Source organism: Pogona vitticeps, chromosome 5 (assembly GCF_051106095.1).
Source record: "Pogona vitticeps strain Pit_001003342236 chromosome 5, PviZW2.1, whole genome shotgun sequence".
Lineage (NCBI taxonomy): Eukaryota > Metazoa > Chordata > Lepidosauria > Squamata > Agamidae > Pogona > Pogona vitticeps.
Genome location: NC_135787.1, coordinates 104,471,671 through 104,489,581, shown reverse-complemented (window position 1 = coordinate 104,489,581; position 17,911 = coordinate 104,471,671). Strand labels below are relative to the sequence as shown.

Below are 17,911 nucleotides of genomic sequence, written 5' to 3'. Positions count from 1 at the left end.
GAAAATCAAAATATATTCACCACAATGCTTAAAGTATCATAAAACCATAGAACTGAGAACTCATTGCTGTTTAATGGTATCCCTAAATTTACTATCCTAGCTAATGGCACAGCTAGCAGTAGATCCTATGAATGGTATTACTGGCTGGTATTAAGCAATGCAAGTTTGCATTAGGCCAGTATTCCTACTGACTCCCCGCCACACACACACACACACATTCTCCTCTCCTTTTGCCTCCTTTCTCTCTAGTACTAGTCGTCTTCTCCCCAGTCTTGTCCCCATGAATTAGGATGCCATTTTAGGCGGCCTACATGTTGATGTGAATGCGCCTGTTACAAACAAAAGCCACACACCAATACGTGAAATAAACAAGAACATTACATTAAATCGACAATGCAATTTCCCACCAGTCCAACATGGCAGTCATTTACCTTCTTCTCTCTTTGTGCATTAAAAAAAATGGGATGGTTACATATGTAAAGCTTCCTCAGAGAGCTCACCTTTTCTCTAAAACTCCTTGCAGTAGCATCCAGGTGGATTTTTGTCAAATTATATCCAGGCGTCATGGGTGCAAGTACCCTTGATTCATTTTTCTTTTTTTCTGGTGGCTCATTTTGTTTCAGCACTGTTAAGAAAAGCTATAAATTAGCAAAGTAGCTATTAGTTTTCTTTTAACAATAGTAAGAAAACCACCACTACGTTATTATATACTGTACTGCTTTTGCACATGAAATGCTCTCAACTTATTATGAGTTAGGTAACCTGTACAACTACCCTGCAAGTCAGTATACCTATCCCCACATTTGCTTACAGTGTATGCAACCAATATGTTTGCCATGCCTGCTCTGGTATCAATATCGAAGTTACTAGCCACAAGCACATTACTGTAAGAAATGCTGATGCGAACAAATGTTGACATCTAGTGCAAACTTCAGGGGTCCAACCACCTCCCTTTTCCTGAATTTTACAGAACTGGGGAGTGATTTGGAAGGCAGGGAGAGTACCGTATTTTTCGCTCCATAAGATGCACCTTTCCATAAGACGCACCAATTTTTTAGGAGAAGAAAACAGGAAAATATAATCTGTTTTCTTTGCTCCATAAGACGCACAGACTTTCCACCCCCCTGTTTTGTGGGGGGAAAGTGTGTCTTATGGTGCGAAAAATACGGTAATTTTCCAAAATACCCCATTCTGACAGGAACTGGGGTCCTGCAGGGCAGTTATCAGTGGGGTTGCCATTTTTTGTGATGGTGACTGTCACCTTCTTCCCCAAATGCCCCTGAAATTAAGACATTCTGGAAAAGCTAAAACGTTGACGGACACTCTGACAAACCTTTGAAAAAGCCTGTCAAGTTCTTCCATTTCCCCCAAAATTGTCCCATCCCTGAATAACCACTAAAAAGCACACCCTATTTTGCAAAACCTAAAAATGTAAATGGCAGTGGTGGAAGTTGCCCTGCATTGTAACTGTGTCTGTATACCAACATTAACAGAGACCAACAGTTTTCCTCTGTATATACGCTAATGTTTGTGATATTTTGTTTATGTTCTTACTGTGCAAAATAGCATGGAAAGTGTGGCAGACCTGACTGAACATTTAGACAAGTTGGAGAAATACTATCTTATGTAAAACTAATAAATGATGTTTTTAAAATGTGGATAACATTTTACCAGATGTTCCTGCCTCACATTATGAACTGTTTTACCCTCTGCAAAGCATCAGCTAAAGAAGATGGCCAACAAAATCTCCCATCTCATCACCCACACTGGCTAACAAAACAAAAACAAAAAACTGTTTAGTCCATGGGTCAATACAGTGTAACAGGACAAAAAATTGTTCTAGAGATTCCCCTGCACCCAAACGGCTCATACAAGTGATGATCAGTGATTCTAAATTTAATTAAGCACTAGCTTGCTTAAAACGAATTTGATGGATCCTTGCTAGGCTAGAATTAGATTGATTCTGACTGCACCCAAATTAGCTAACCATAAATGGGATCCAATCTAAACTCCAGTTCTTCCTGTGTTGCCAGTGTCACCTTCAGGAAAACAAGCAAGACCTGAAGGCCTGTTTCTTCACCTACTTCCTTTGCAATGCCAGCAAGACCATAAAGCCTATTTTCTGTGACTGCCACCTGCCTCATAAGGTAGAGGAGAATTTCCACGTCAGGCAGTGGAGAACATGGAGAAATCATGCACCTGTCTTATCACCGGGATGGTCCTTGAAACAACTCTGGAGAGCCTTGCTCATGTTTAACCAGCCTAGCTCTTTAGGGCAGGGTACTGCTGGCACCTACAGAGCTGTGCCAGCCACTTCCCTGTTCTGGCAATGCTGCAAGAGAGAAGGGATTACTGCACACTCTCCAGAACCAGTTAAGTCTCAAATGTCTTTTCTTGAGATATCCTCAGAGCAAGACATTATAGGCAATGGGTCCTGGACAATTGTCTGTACCACAGTGACATAGGCACCGGTAGATATAATGCTGCAGCGTTCTCTATTTATTTGATCTATGGTCTATGCTTCAGCAATGTGGAGAGGGGGGATCTGCTGCTTGGGTAACAGCCTATCCTCCATATTACTTTACCCGGGCTTCATGCTCTGGAGAGGACACTCCTCGATTCAGAACATGTTACCATAGTCTCTCGAGACTGAAGGATGCCTATGCTATGGTTTATGCTATATTATGTAATGGTTCATGTTTGTTATGTAACGGAATAGTTCATGCATATTAATGTTGCTGAGAGGTAGAGCCAAGAGAGATGCTATAAGAGGCGGAGCCTGAGTCAGTCAGTCAGAGAGTAAGAGAAATGTAAGAGAGTCAGGCAGTAGAGATTAAGTCAGTAAGAATCAGAGAGAGTAATAGAGTGTGGCGTCTGGGAAATTCTGAGGGGTGATTAGCTACTGAAGATATTTATGAATCTCTGTAATCAATAAACCAAAGTTTTAGTTAAAAGAACTTGAAGTGTGGACCTGAGTGTTTCTGAAGTAATGGTGATTTAGAGATCACCTGGTGGCGGCAAGTGTAAAAGAAGAGAGTGTTTGCCTTCGTGTGCTTTGAGGCTCGACAGTCAAGCAAGGGGCACGAGGGTGGACGCAACAAATGCCTCCCTCTAAAGAATTCTTATAGGCAGGCATTTGGGATATACCACCTTCTTCAGAATTCATTTGCTGTCTGTCTCACTTGGACTCCCTTGGACAAGCAGTGTAAAGCAGAAGAGGAAAGTCTCTTTTTTGGCACAGATTCTGAAATCCAATTGAAAAAATTTTGAAGGGGACACGTTCCAGCACCACCAATGCAAAACAGTTGCAGTATATTCCAATTTAGACATTTCCCTACCAAGTATACAAAGCTGATCTAAAAATCTCTGTGCATGCTCCTCAGGAGACTCTTAAGTCATCCAAGGTGAGATGTGCAGTTCAGGCAGGTTGTGTAACATACACACTGCTCGATTTCAAAATGTTTGTGCTGTACCACTGCCTAGGAACTAAGTATTTGATAGTCTTTTGTGTTACAAAAAATGGAAGATAACACATAGCTGGGGATTTCTCTGTTTTTGTATCCCAGTTATACTATTTTTTTTCCTGATCAAAATGATCATTTACAGAGCTCTTAAAATTCATAAGTATCTGGCTGCAGCGCCAGAGACTGGGAATCCCCCACTGTGCACCCCAGAAGAGCCAGCCCGTGTAGCCTTGCGCAAGCTGCACAATCCCAGGGTCACCCCCAGAAGAAAGGAATGGCAAACCTTTTTGGAGTGCTCCCTGCCTAAAAAACCCTGGAAAGGGTCGTCATCAGTCAGAATGGATTTAATGTCACACAATTATTTTTACTACACTTCTCTGAGGCAGCTCAGGGAAGCTCTTTGATTTAACTGACCTAAAAGGTTAGACAGTGCCTCTACATATTCCACCTGCCTAGCCCAACTGACTGATTGTATCCTCTCTCTCAGCCCCTGCCTACCTACCTAGCCTCACCCTCACTATAGATACATGACAGGGAGGATATTTATAACTTTCAGACTAGTTCAGAACCTGTATAGTTCTCTGGAGTGTTACCAGTCAGCCTTCAGTGGCTTTTGCATAGGCCCATTTAAGCGATAATTAGGACTATGACTAAAATACTTTCTCTTCTTCATGCAGTTTACTTTTCAAGAAACCTTTCTCCCTTGTTAAATATGTAAATGGTGTTATGAAAAATCAAACTCACACTCAGCTTAGCTGTAGGGATTTTAAAATTTTTAAAGCTTTTCTTCATGTATTTCTATGAAATGTCAATGTTAATGTCCCCATGGAGAGAACTGCAGCAGCTCCCCAGTTTTCCACATTTATGAAAAATAGTTTTATTGAAACTTTCTACCGAACCTAGGCTGTAAATAAAGATAGTACTAATTTAGTTGCCCCTTCCCTCAAAAAAAAAGGTTTAATGAGTTAATTTCCTGTTTAATGGCACTCAAGACTACCAAAATAATAAAAAAGTGTAGGAGGCATGTAAATTAGAAATGCCAAAGGCCTGTTTCTGATTTCTCCCCATGGACAATTCCAGCATACAAATTATGCTTTTAAATCCATTTCACCAGAGTCTTAAGTAAGTACTCTTCGCATTCAAGTATCTTTATGTCTACATTGGTTTGAATCAGTCCAGCTGAAGGTTTCATTCTACAACCTTGTCTCAAACTGGGAGGAGGAAACAAGTGAGGTATCACAGTGCTCAGTCCCCACACGCTTCAACATTTTTCATTTATGACTTGGATGAGAGGGTTGCAGGGAAAGCTTATCGAATTTGAGGATGACACAAAATTGAATGGAATAGGTAATACCCTGGAACACAGGAGCACAATTCAAAAAAAAAATCTTGATAAGTTTGGGCACTGGGTTGAAAACAACATAATGAAATTTGACAAGAATAAGGGAAAAGTGCCTAGACCCAGGGAAAAAAACCAAATTCAGTTACAATATGAGGGATACCTGGTTCTGTAATACTGCAAGTGAGAAGCATCTTGTATATCACAAGCTGATTATGAATTAATAGTGCAATGCAGCAAGAAAAAAAAAGCAAATGCTATTTTAGGCTGCATTAACAGAAGCATAGCCTCCAGATCCCATGAAAGACTAGTTCCCCTGTATTTGGAACTGGTTGCGCCTCATTTTGAGTACTGTGTCCAGTTCTGGAAATCACAATTTACCAGAACATGTTCAGAGGAGCGCAACAAAGATGATCAAGGGACTAGAAATTAAGCCCTATGAGGAATGTCTGAAATACATTGGCATGTTTAGCCTTGAGAAAAGAAGAGTGAAGGGAGAGATGACAGCACTTTTCATATACTTGAAAAAAAATGTCATAGAGAGGGAAGCAGGATATGTTATTTATCTTCCCAGAGTGCTGGATATGTAATAAGTGGCACGAGTTACATGAAGCCATATTTTGGTTGAATATCAGGAAAACCTCCTAGCTATCAGAGCAGTATAACATAGGAACCAATTACCTTGGGAGACAGTGAATGCTCCAATGCTGGAGGCATTCTAGGAAAAAAAAATTAGAGAACCATCTGTCAGATGTACTTTAATCTGGATTCCTGCATTGAGCAGGGGGATAGACTCAATGATGTTATAGGGCTTTTCCGACTCCATTATTATATGATTCAATGGTGTGCCCCTTCCCAAAATAAAAATCAGCAATGTAGCTCTCTCACTAATACCAGTGTGTTGTTCATGAACCCACAAGAGATAAGTTATTGCCATAATAATTCAAAACTTCATTGAGGATAATGAAATACGTAACACTCATCTGAAAGTCCACAATCAAGCAATTCCATGGTTCGTGATCTCAATATTTTAAAACTGAAAGGTTTGTCTTCTGTTAATTACACAAACATTTCACATAAGTGTTATTTTCAAAATATTTTCAAAAACAAAGTAAAATGAGAACTAATCCTTCCTTCTACGTTACCTTTTTTAAAAAAAGTCATGCTTTTGTATTAATTTTAGGATTGGCAAGATGGGTGTATGGCACTGGATATAAGAGTCTCTAGAGAATCTTTCACGAAGTCTTTTCCATGCTCAAGTACTTCAATGACAGTTAAATGAAAGCCTTCATTTCCTTGTGGATCTGGCCCATTTCTGCAAGCTATCTTAAAATTTCAGTCATATTCAGCTCAGCCCCCGCTATTTCTTTCCCACTTGGTTTCCTCTGCAGATACTTCCCTTATTTCTCACCTAGTGGATTCTGTTCTGTAACAATAATCTTACAGTAGCGATCCACATAGTCTCAGGGTGCCTCCAGAAGAAGAAAATGGCAAACCACTTCTGAGTATTCTCTACCTGGAGGTTGCCATACATCAGACTTGACACGATGGCACAAGATTATTTATTGATTAATCATGAAAACTCAGGCTGTCAAGTGCTTAGGTTCTAAGAAAAAGAAATGCTGGAACCCCAACTTCCCCTGGAAGTTAGATGTAGGAAAAAAGAAAAAGGATAAAGTATGCAATATTTAGCAGCTACTTGTGTGGCCAGGTTCAAATACATCCTCCGAAAATATTGAGAAAAACAAACCACACAAAAATGCACCGGAGTTAGTTGTTTTGTGTCAAGAGATCATTTCTTATGGCAACTCAACCTCATTTCTTAAGAAAAACTTTTAAAACAGCTTCACACGTTATGTTGGCAAAATACTGTGGCCTCTCTGCCTCAGTCACTCCACTAGTATGTGGGTCACAGATTGGAAATCTTAGTGTCAGTGCTCATGTGATAATAGTACATTATTAAAGCAATTTAATTTATTAACGTTCAAATGTTAAGAGAAGTGCATAAAATTAATTCATCAATTAAAGCTTTCAATTAAAGGAGCATATTAAAATTATCATTTAATAAAATTAATCAATAAAAGAGTGCATAAAATTAATTCATCAATTAAAGCTTTCAATTAAAGGAGCATATTAAAATTATCATTTAATAAAATTAATCAATAAAAGATTGAAATAATGAGAACTGGTGATCACATATTCCATGTGCACGCACACACACAACACACAACACACACACACAACACGTAGAAAAGTAGGTGTCAAGGAAAAGGTTTGAAATACAGCATTCTCCCTGATGTACTAATTTTATTTATGTTACCTACTTCTCTAATCATAAAATACTGAAATGGTTGAGTCTACTGTATTTTTGAATGCTTTCACAGCTGGAATCTGATGGTTGTTGTAGGTTTTTTGGGCTCTTTGGCCCAAAACTCCTGTCCTCTGAAGATGCCAGCCACAGAGACTGGCGAAACATTAGGAAGAAAAACCTCCAGAACACGGCCAAAGAGCCCGAAAAACCTACAACAACCAGCTGAGTCTACTGGTTGCAATCAGAAGATGTACAGTCCAAATGCTAAAGTTTGCTACTTCAGTAAGAATATTACTTTGTAAACAGCAACTGTTAAACCTTGCAGACGTGGGCCCATCACTGTCAATAACCAAAAATTGAATTTCAGAAGGCTCCCCAAAGAATTTCTACATGTTGAAAAGTATTAAGATTCCTTGATACACAATCAGATGTAAAACAAAAAAGCCTCCTTGTAGATAAAAAGCTTGAACTTAAATTGGCTTAAGAACTTTTCAGAACTTCTGAATAGAGCATATTGGATAACCATTCTTCTAAATGCATCAGGCATCTTAAATTTTTAAAAAACTAATCTGAGAAATAAAATTGTATTTGCTCTTAGTGAGGAACAAATAAGTTACATTTTAATGCTCTGCCAACCAATGTCTACTGAAATGCCTACCTGAATCTTGATTCTCTGTACTTCTTTTCTTTTTCTTGTCCAAATTTATGCCAAGATACTGCAAAAACTCTTTATAATTCAAAGTGTTTGTTCGGCACACACAATATCGATTCCACAGCCTAGAAAACAAACAACAAAAATAATGACATTTTAATTTTAATAAAACTAATCTATCTAAGGTGAGATCCCAGACAATAAACAACTATTCAAAATAATAAAAAGAACATGCAAAAAAAGTTGTAGCATCTAATCGATCCATAAGAGGGATACTTCTGTTAAGAGCAGCTTGGAACAGGTCTTATACTATTATTCAAGTTTCCTAGGAGGGGTGATAGGGAATAGAGGACTTCCCTCCCCCACCTTGATAAGCTAACATTTTGGAACAAAAATGCCACAATTCCCTAGCCACCAAGGCCAGTAGCCCTATAGGCTGAGAATTTCTAGCTGGACAATATATTCTTCCAACTTCTGCCCTCCGTCCCCATTGGTAGTCCTGTTACTATACTAGAGAGATGCTAGTGCCAAAGCTGAGCATTTTATAACTGTATCAACCTATTCCCTTTGAAAGTACACTACATATTATAGAAAACTATTTCTTTCAACAGGGAATTTGTTAACCACCCAAAATGTCTAATTCTCACAGGAGGGGAACTTCACAATTCTAAGTCTCCAAAACAACTTCGGTTTTATAACAGATCCCTGTGAGTTAAGCCCAGGATTTGTTTGCAAAGACGATTGCTCAATTACTGAATCCCCTCTCTGGAACACTAACAGGTTTTACTTTCTAAAGATGGTCTATCTGTAATGTACAGTTTCACTCTCATTTCTATGTCAAGTACCTTTAAGTTCAAAGGTCTGTGGAGGTTCCTCATCACCGCAACACATATACTTTAAATAAATTGTTTTATTTTATTTTTGCAACCCTATAAAATTCTGGGTGCCACCTTGGTATAACAATGTACAGAAGGATCTCGTAACCACAGGGAATTGGTTCCAAGCCCCCCCCCCTCCTGAGATACTGAAAAGCACAGAACACTATTTTAATAGTGGACACTATAAATTGCATTGTCTCTGGCTCTATCTAATGGCCAGTTCTGGTAATGACATTGTGGAAATCTAATTCTTCAGCACATGCTCTACATAGCATGGTGTCTGTCTCTCTCTAGTGGCCAGTTCTGGTAACTTCAATGGGATTCTTTTAATAGTTTTAATATTTTCATACCATGGATAAGACAATCAGTCGCTATCCCATGGATAAGGGGATTCTACTGTACCAAGGGCAGCAGTGAAAAAATATAAAAGATAATCAAGTGCAAGGATGTGTCACTGGAGATGTAGACCACCCACACTATTGTATTTCTTCTCACTGTGTAAGGATGTGAAAGTTGGACAGTAAAGAAAACTCACATAAAAATAGATATGTTTGAAATCCAGTGTGGTATGTGCTGTCAAGTAGCCTCTGACATATGACAAATCTATGAATGAGAGGTCTTCAAAACATCTTTTCTTTAACAGCCTTGCTCATCACAAAAATAGATATGTTTGAATAGCTTTGCAAATGCCATGGATTGCCAGAAAGATGAACAAGACAAATCAAGCCTGAACTAACTCTGGAGGCAAAAATGTTGAAACAGAGGTTGTCCTACCTTGCGCAGATCCTGAGAAGGGAAAATTCTCTGTAAAATACAATAATGCTGGGAAAGGTTGAAGGCAGCAGGAAAAAGTGAAGATTTATTTATTTATACCCTGTCCATCTACTGGGCGGCAGAAATCAAATTCAAAATTGATTGACTCCCTAAAAAAAATACACAGGCTTGAGGAGATGAGCAAGGCTGTTAAGGAAAAGATGTTTTGAAGACCTCTCATTCATAGATTTGTCATATGTCAGAGGCTACTTGACAGCACATACCAACAGCAACAAACCAAGGTGCTACAATTATATGAAAACATCACTTTATTTTTCAGTAGCTCCATTTCCCTTTCAAACTGCAGGCAGGAAAGTGGCCTAGTTTATTATTACAGGGAATGATAATCTCATTGTTATGTGCCATAATGTCACATCCAATTTATAGTAAACCTTAACAATGGTTTCATGTTATGTCATATAGATATTCAGGGAGTGATTTACCATTGTTAGCCCCCTAATTTCTATGCCCTGAGGTCTAGTCCAGCATGCTACCCAACACATCATATTGGGTCTCCTTCGTGGCTTCTGTGAATACACACTAATGGGTTAATCTGCGCTAGAGCAGAGCAACTTTGGAAACTTTCATAGCTTTAAGCACTTAGTGCTGGGACCTCCCCTACACCAGCTATATAACTCTGCCCCTGGCACTAGTGCCTCAGTTCTTTTTTTCGACCGCCACTGTAGCAGCAGCTTCGTTGGAACTTCGCAAGTAGAAACCATGCCTTTCGTTTCTTTGACCTCCCCTTGTTCTTTCTTTTGTAACAAGTTGTTTCTTTTGTCTGGGGGATAAAGTACTAGCTGGCATTAGCTGTTCTTTGTAGAGGCTTTGCAAAGCCGGCTTTGCAGCCCTCAGGACTTTTCTCTTAAAGAAATAAGGTCTCTTTTACCTACTTTATAAGGCTACCCCAGGCTTGAGAGCAGCAGCTTTCTGCCTGTTTGCAATCTTCCTCTTCCTAGCAGAATAGAAGAGGACAGCTTCTGAGCTTTGCCCTCGGAAGAAGAAAGGGCACCCTGGAACTCCGGCTGCCTTCCCCGCTTGTCAGTGGGCAACGCCTCTTCAGAGGTTGGTGTGGAATAGCCCTCTTGTTTCAAGGGGCTTGTTCATACAACTGTTTTGCAGTGAGCTGGGCTTCTGCAGCCTTAGGATTGCCTTGGAAGAAGAAAGGGCCTCCGTGGCTCCTGCCTCCCACCCGCTTGCCAGTGGGGTAGAGCCTCTTCGGAGGTTGGCATGGAACAGCCCTCTTGTTTTAAGGGGCTCATTCATACAGCTGTTTCACCTGCAGTGAGTTAGGGCTCTGCAGCCCTGCCCTTGGAGAAGAAAGGGCCTCCTGCAGCACCGGTTGCCTTCCCTGCCTGTCAGTGACTCCTGACATGGGGTAAAGCCTATGTGTGTGGTTGGCGTGGAACAGCCCTCCTTCATGGGCTCGTTCAACCCGCTGCTAATTCCGGAGAGAGCTGTGCACCAAGGCTGTAGATGTTCTGGCAACATATGGTAAGCCTTGGTTTTGCCTTTGGGGATAGAATGGGCCCCCTTCAACTCCCACTGCTAGCCCTACCTGTCAGTGATATGCCTGACTGGACTAACACCTTTGGGTGGATTTGGCACAAAACAGCCCTCATTTATCAAGGAGCTTGTTCACACAGCTGCTATTTCCAAAATCAGCTAGGTGCCAAAGCAAGAGCTTTCCGGCAACATTTGGCAGCCCTAGCTTTGCCTTTGAAAAAGCGAGGGCTGCAACACCGACTGTTAGCCGTGCTAGTCCGTGATATTCCTGGCTGGGGTAGCACCTGTTTGGTGGCTGATAAGTTGGCACAAAACAGCCCCCTTTTATCAACGGGCTGGTTCACATAGTGTCACGCTCCCAGGGGTTTCAATAGCAAAGTCCGATAACCCAGTCCAATATCAGAAGTTCAGAGAATGCAGAGCCGATACCAAAATGCCAAAGCCAAATCACAGACTGTAATCCAAGATCAGGGCCCAAAGTCAAATCACACAACATAGTCCAGGGTCAGAGTCCAAAGCCAAGGGTCCAGAGAACAAGGTTCAAGGTAATCAGGAGCGTGGATGTGAGCCAGAGATTTGACTTGTTGCTTCCACAAGCTTCCCAGCCATCTGGGAGCTGATTATATAGCAAAACAGCCATTGAATTTCTAGAAGCTTTTCATCCTGTCAATACTTAGGACTAGCTGACCGGGTGTTTCTGCGGGCAGCATTCAGGCGATCCTCTGACCTTTGTGTCATAAGTCTTTGCCAAAGTCTAGCCCTTACCCTGGCTACTGGGGGAGGAGAATCTGGTGGCGATTCAGCTGTCTGTGCTTCTAATCGCTCGCATTCTCCTCAGGTGTAGTTAACCCCTCAGGTTCTCGATCTTCAGCTGAACTCATAACACATAGTAGCCTGCAGCCCTGCCTCAGCTGCCGGTGCCAGCATAGGCTCATAGGAAAAGGACTCATAGGAATCAACCCAAGAAACTTGCTGCTGTTGGGTAGGCCCAGGTAATTTTCCTCAGGAAGGTCCTATCACACTGACACGTTCATGCAGGACCAGTCCCTTTTATCCAGTATAGGACCTATGAGCTTTTATACCACCACTGTTGCCCCACTCCATCTGGCATTCTTCTGAGCCACGGGCTAAGGAGTGCTTTGCGCCTCCACATACGCTTCACAGGTGTAGTGCTCCCTCTAACTCGGCTCCAGCAGCAAAGTATTTGCGGGTTCAACCTAAACTGCTGTTAACCCTTTCAGCCTTCTCTGTCCCGGCAACTGTATTGAAACTGAGTTTGGTCAGGCTCATGTTAAGAAAGACTGCTCCCCTAATTGTCTGCAGGACTTACCTTATTCAACTGGGACTCACAAGAGTTGGAAGGGGAGGAAGACTTCCAACCAATCTTCCTACTCCCTTACCAGTTGCCGCAGTTAGTCACCCTCCTTTACCATTAACAGATAAGGAGTTCTTTGGTTGGTGTTTTTATTTTCTGGCCGCCATGTAGCCAATTACTCCTCTGCCATGGGTGCTTATCATCACCACTTATTGAATTTGACATTGCCAATTCTGTGGGTAACTCGTGTGCACCTTTACAGTTCCTCCCATATCACTAGGAGGCAATGGGGTAGGCGCATCACGAGCACAATGCTGCTTGACATGCCTCAAACCAGCATCCAAACAACTGATGGGTCAAGGATCTGCCATTTGTTGGTGCACAGCTTTCAATCAGAAGACTGATATCATTCTTGATATCCTGCCCAAGCTCCAGAAGGTGGCACGGTCATTTGCGGTGTAACAACCACAAGTACCTGGTGATGCTGCTACCAGCCTAGGGCATACCGGGACGTCAAAGGCCTCAACCCCAAAGTTACCAGCCACCACCCCCTAGACATGTGGGCAGGCCGCACCCTGACTAAAAGATCTGCAGGCAGGACTGCAAAACCGAGCAGTCCCTTTACTGCACCTGACTTCTCTGTCGTTGACCAGTCAGGCCGTCTGGCCCCTCATCTTTCTGACTGGTGTCCCCCCACAAAGAAAAGGGATGAGGCCTCTGGTCCATACGTGATTTTGGAGGCCTGAATTCTTCTATTACCCTACAAAGATGCCCTATGGCTTTCTGAGACTCTGTTATTCACATGTTACATCCAGAGAGTTGGTTGGATGCTTGTTTTCATGATGGCATCTGGTCACACCATCAACACCTTCTCAGGTTTTCAGCAGTGGGAATCACTGTTTACCCATAGCTGGATAACTGGCTCCTGGCCACTGAGTCCAAGTCACAAGCTGGTAAACACACGTCCTTGACAATGTCCCTTTGTCAGAGTTAGGATTGAAGGTCAACATAGAGGAGTCGATTTTGCAGCCTACACAGTGTGTAGATAGTATTAATGAGACTTGGGATGTTTTCTTGAAGCAGGGTTTTTCTTCCCTGATGACAAGTCTGTGAAAATGCTTGATTTCTTATGATCCTTTTTTCTTCAGGCACTTGCTTCCCTGTCCTACAGGTCCAGCGACTCTTGAGGCTGATGGCATCTACCACAGCCGTGGGACAACATGCTCAACTGAGGATGCGGTCCCTTCAAGCCTGTTTTCTCTCACTTTTTCAGATATCTTGCGACCACACATCAACGTTGCTCCAGGTGACTCCGGAACTCGCTGCATAACTGGACTGGTGGGGATTCCCCCCCAACCTACACATAAGGAGACCCTTTGGTCCCTTGACCTAATCGGTCAATAGTGGATGTCTGTGACACCATGTTGCCCTTGGCTGCTGGTAGCCCACCTTCATATCATTGTGCTGGAGCTCCTGGCAAACACCAAGGGCTTTTGGGCAGAAATGATTCTGTGGCAGTCCATCTCAGCAGACTATGGTTCTGCTCTCACGAGCAGGCTCTCAATGAGGCCACCTTTCATTGCCTCTATCATCGATGGGGGACTCCTGACATAGATGTTTTGCATCCTGATTAAACAAGAAGTGTGCCATGTTCAGCTCCTGAGCTGGCATCGGCCGCAGCTCCCTAGGGGACGCCTTCCTGATAAATTGGTCACAGGGCCTCCTTTACAGGTTTCCACCTTTCCCCCTTCTTCAAAGGACTGCTGTTTGTGTCCACCATGAGTATGCAAACGTCATGCTTGGTCGCCTTGCTAGCCATGTTTTTTGTTCCTGCTCCCCTGAGCTGCGGAATACATCAGGCTGCACCTGGTCCCTCATCTGGTGAGGATCAGATATGTCATCTGGACCTCAAGTCCCCCTACCTGTCCGCATGGAGTCTTCCCCAACTGTAAGAGACATGCTCAATCATGCTTGCAAACTGTCTATCACCTTGATCTACTCCTATATTGGGTAGGCGTTCGGTAACTTTGCATCAAGACGATATCTGCCTACTAGGCCAACGTCTCTGGACGCATTCCTTTGGTTTCTCCTCCACTTGTTTTGCCTGGGACTGGCCCATTCTACCTGCAATCTGTTTCTCCAAGGCCTGGAGAATATGCATCCTGCCTATAGAACACTAACACCTCAGTGGTCTCTCCAATCAATTCTTTGGCGGCTTATGAGGCCTCCCTTTAAGCGCTTGGCGTCAGCATCACTCCACTTATTGCCTTTCTCCTGGCAATAACCTTAGCTTGCAGGACTGGAGGACAGGCTATACTAAGAGTGGGTCCTCCTTTCTGTAAAGTAACCTTACAGCCAGGCCTTCCCTTCTTGCCTAAAGGTATTTTCTGCCTTCCATCTGAACTAGCCAGCTGTCCTCACTGCTTGAGACATGAAGCGTGCTCTGTCGCATTATGTGCACAGCACAACCACTTTTTGTGCCTCACAGCATCCCTTTGTCACCTTTGCTGGCTCCTCCTTCGGAGCACCAGCTTCCTCTCAGACCATCTCTAGATGGTTAGTCAAGACCATCCATCTTCCCTAAGATTTGGCAGAGACTCCTCTTCCAAAGTCAGTGAGACCTCACTCTACTACAGCTGTGGCATCTTCTACAGCCTTTCTCCATGGAGTGGACATCGTGGATGTCTGCCACGCTGCCTTGTGCGCCACTCTGCCTATCTTCATCTCACTCTACCACCTGGATGTCCAGCTGAAGGCTGAGGCTGTGGTAGGTCAAGCTATACTGGCATCTGCACTTTTGTGATGTCCCTCCTCCTGGTTAGTCAGCTTGCCAGTCACCCATTAGTGTGTATTCACAGAGGCCACATAAGGAGAAAAAGAAGTTACTTACCTATAACTCTGGTTCTTTGAGTGGTCCTCTATGAATTCACACGTCCTGCCCTCTTCCCTGCTGTTTGTCACGTGTGCCATGGTATGCTGGGCAGCGGTGCTGGGGGCGGAATTATATAGCTGATGTAGGGGAGGTCCCAGCACTAAGTGCTTAAAGCTGTGAAAGTTTCCGAAACTGCTCTGCTTGAGCGCAGATTAACCCATTAGTGTGAATTCACAGAGGACCACTCGAAGAACCAGAGTTACAGGTGTGTAACTTCTTTTTATCACATGATAATCCTACACAAAATATTTTCTATACATCCTTTACTTACTAATGTCCTCTGAGTCGGGCCTTCAATAAAAGCCCTGATACAAACATAATAAGTGAACAAGGGTTTGTCCTGGGCTCCTCAAATCAAACCAATGGCATAAAGACGGATGAAATGGGCCTACTGAAAAAACTGAATGCATCCTCCCCACCTTCCTTGTCCTCTTGCATGTCTCACAAGAGCAGTTTTAGGTAAACTAGCATTTCGTTCCACCAAAGATGAATCCAATTTGCTTTTCATGCATACATTTTGCAAATCTCTCAAGAATAAATTTCATCATTTTTACTCAGTCTTAAATGCTCCCAAATAAAAATTTGTGGTCTTCTTTACAATGACACTCACTTCTAGTGATGTAGTAGCATTCGTACAGATTTATCACATTCCAGTTTTCAATGCCAAGAATTAGATTTATTGTCAAATAAAGCCACATTTTGCAGTTTTTCATTGCCCTGCTTTAGAAAAGCATGACTTCTCTTCTGTAATTGCATGTACCAAATTATGTAAAGGGAGTTTTTCTGCAGTTGTCATCTAATATTGGAGAAAATCCCAAGCACACACGAATAGGAAGAACACCAACCAGTAAGCTCAGCTAATAACGATGGGCCAAAATTGTTTTTGAGGTTGCTGGTAATGAGATATAAAATATTTAGAGCAAAGCAAAACAAATAAATTGCCCATCCTAATTTCTTTCATTTCTCCTGTAGGCTTCTGTCCAACACAATGTTTCTGCAACTGTAGCTTATTAAAGCTCCATGGGCCTCCCAAATGAAAGTCATTTCAAACTCCAGGAGAATACATGCTCTTCTGAACGGCTTACTGGAAGCACAACTAGCATATGAATCCAAACTTTCATTCTACAGAGACTTGTTCTGGCTCATACTGAGAAATCCATGTTTCCCCCCACCCAAGCCTGAGGTTCGTTCTGCTTCTAGAGTAGAAATGAGCAGTGTGAATGAGGTGATCAAATTGACAGAGTCACTTCAGATTATAGGCAGGGTATACCAATGTTGAAAACTCTTCCACACGTATATGAGCAAGACTGATTTGCAAACAAAAAGCTAGCATATCTGAGGAAAATTAACATCCAATTATTGGCCTGCTGTTTTCCATGTACAAGAGGGCTTTTTTTAAAATTTTCATGTAGGATTTCTTTCTTATTCCCATTACTTTCAGCATTCTGAAATGGAGCACCCCGAACTATCACTTCCAGACTCTATCCCTTCATTTGGTTTGCAAAGTAGCCTGCTCAGCATTTTTCCTCCGCACCCATGGAAGGAACAAAGTTCATCAGCAGCATGAAAGCATCTTTCAGCTTTTGAACTAGAATGTCTATCTAATAGTTCTCAAACCTGCTCCTGACTCATTGTAAGCCTCCCTTCCCTACATCCCTGCTCCACAAGCTCCGATAAACCCTTCTTTGGGAATGCTGTTCTTACTTCTTTTGAGAGAAAGGTAGAGTATAAATCCTGCAAACTAGCAAATAAACTTGCCTTCTTGGCCATTAGCAGTAGTTAGAGGACTTCAAATACATGTGACCAATTCGACACATAAAGCAATCTAAAGTAACCATCTCTTCCCAAACCCCAATACAGTGATGCCTCGCTTGATGACGATAATCCATTCCAGCAAAATTGCTGTACAACAAAATTGTCATCAAGCGAAAGTAAAAAAAACCCATTAGAATGCATTAAAAACCAGTTAATGCATTCTAATGGGCGAAATACCTCACTGTCCAGCGAAGATCCTTCACAGGGCGGCCATCTTATGGTGCCTGAAATGCGAGGAATCTGTCCTTAACACAGCGGGGGAGCCATTTTGAAGCCCGACGATCAACTATTTTCTGATCGTCGTTAAGCGAAAAATCAGTTCCCGAAGCAGGGAACCGACTGTTGTAAAGCGGTTTTTTCCTATTTAAACATCGTTTTGTGATCACAAAAGTGATTGCAAAAACATTGTTGTGAAGTGATTTCGTCATGGAGCGGGGTAATCGTTAAGCAGGGCACCACTGTATATGATACTGGAAGCACAACACAACTTTCTAAAAAGTAACCTTGGCCTTCACAAAAAAATGAGTAACTGGGCAAACTTCATGGCTCTGAAGATAGTCATGAAACAGTGTAGATGACACTTAGTGAAACTGCAGAAACCAGGGAACTGGCCAAGTAAGATTTTGAGTGGTTGGGACTTCAATACTTTCTACAAATCTTTTTCCTTTCTAATTACCAGCAAATCAAGGGCATGGGTATTAAAACGGATAACAGAAGCAAAATTAATAAAACAAAAAGCAGAATCCTTTCTCTCTTTAAGTTTCTGAAAACAGCAGCCTCTTCTCCCTCTAGAAAATGTCATGCAACAAACACAGCAGCCAGATTGCTCCTGACTGGGGATGGTTACAGGGATCACATAACAACCCCCCCCCCTTCTACAGTGGCT

The 17,911-nt window shown here is 42.3% G+C and overlaps 1 protein-coding gene across 3 annotated transcripts in view; it reads right to left on the bottom strand.

The window, feature by feature from the left end:
- The window catches only part of EFCAB6 (EF-hand calcium binding domain 6), a 170,245-nt gene that overhangs the window by 125,373 nt on the left and 26,961 nt on the right, over positions 1–17,911 (bottom strand). For 2 of the 3 annotated variants that reach the window (XM_073000833.2, XM_078394209.1), the window contains 2 exons: positions 7,773–7,891; positions 501–625 (listed from right to left, as the gene is read on the bottom strand). In XM_073000833.2, the coding sequence (XP_072856934.2) occupies positions 501–625; positions 7,773–7,891 (244 nt within the window). Of the gene's footprint in view, positions 1–500; positions 639–7,772; positions 7,892–17,911 lie in introns of those variants that run through there. The other variant, XM_078394210.1, reaches the window with a different exon arrangement.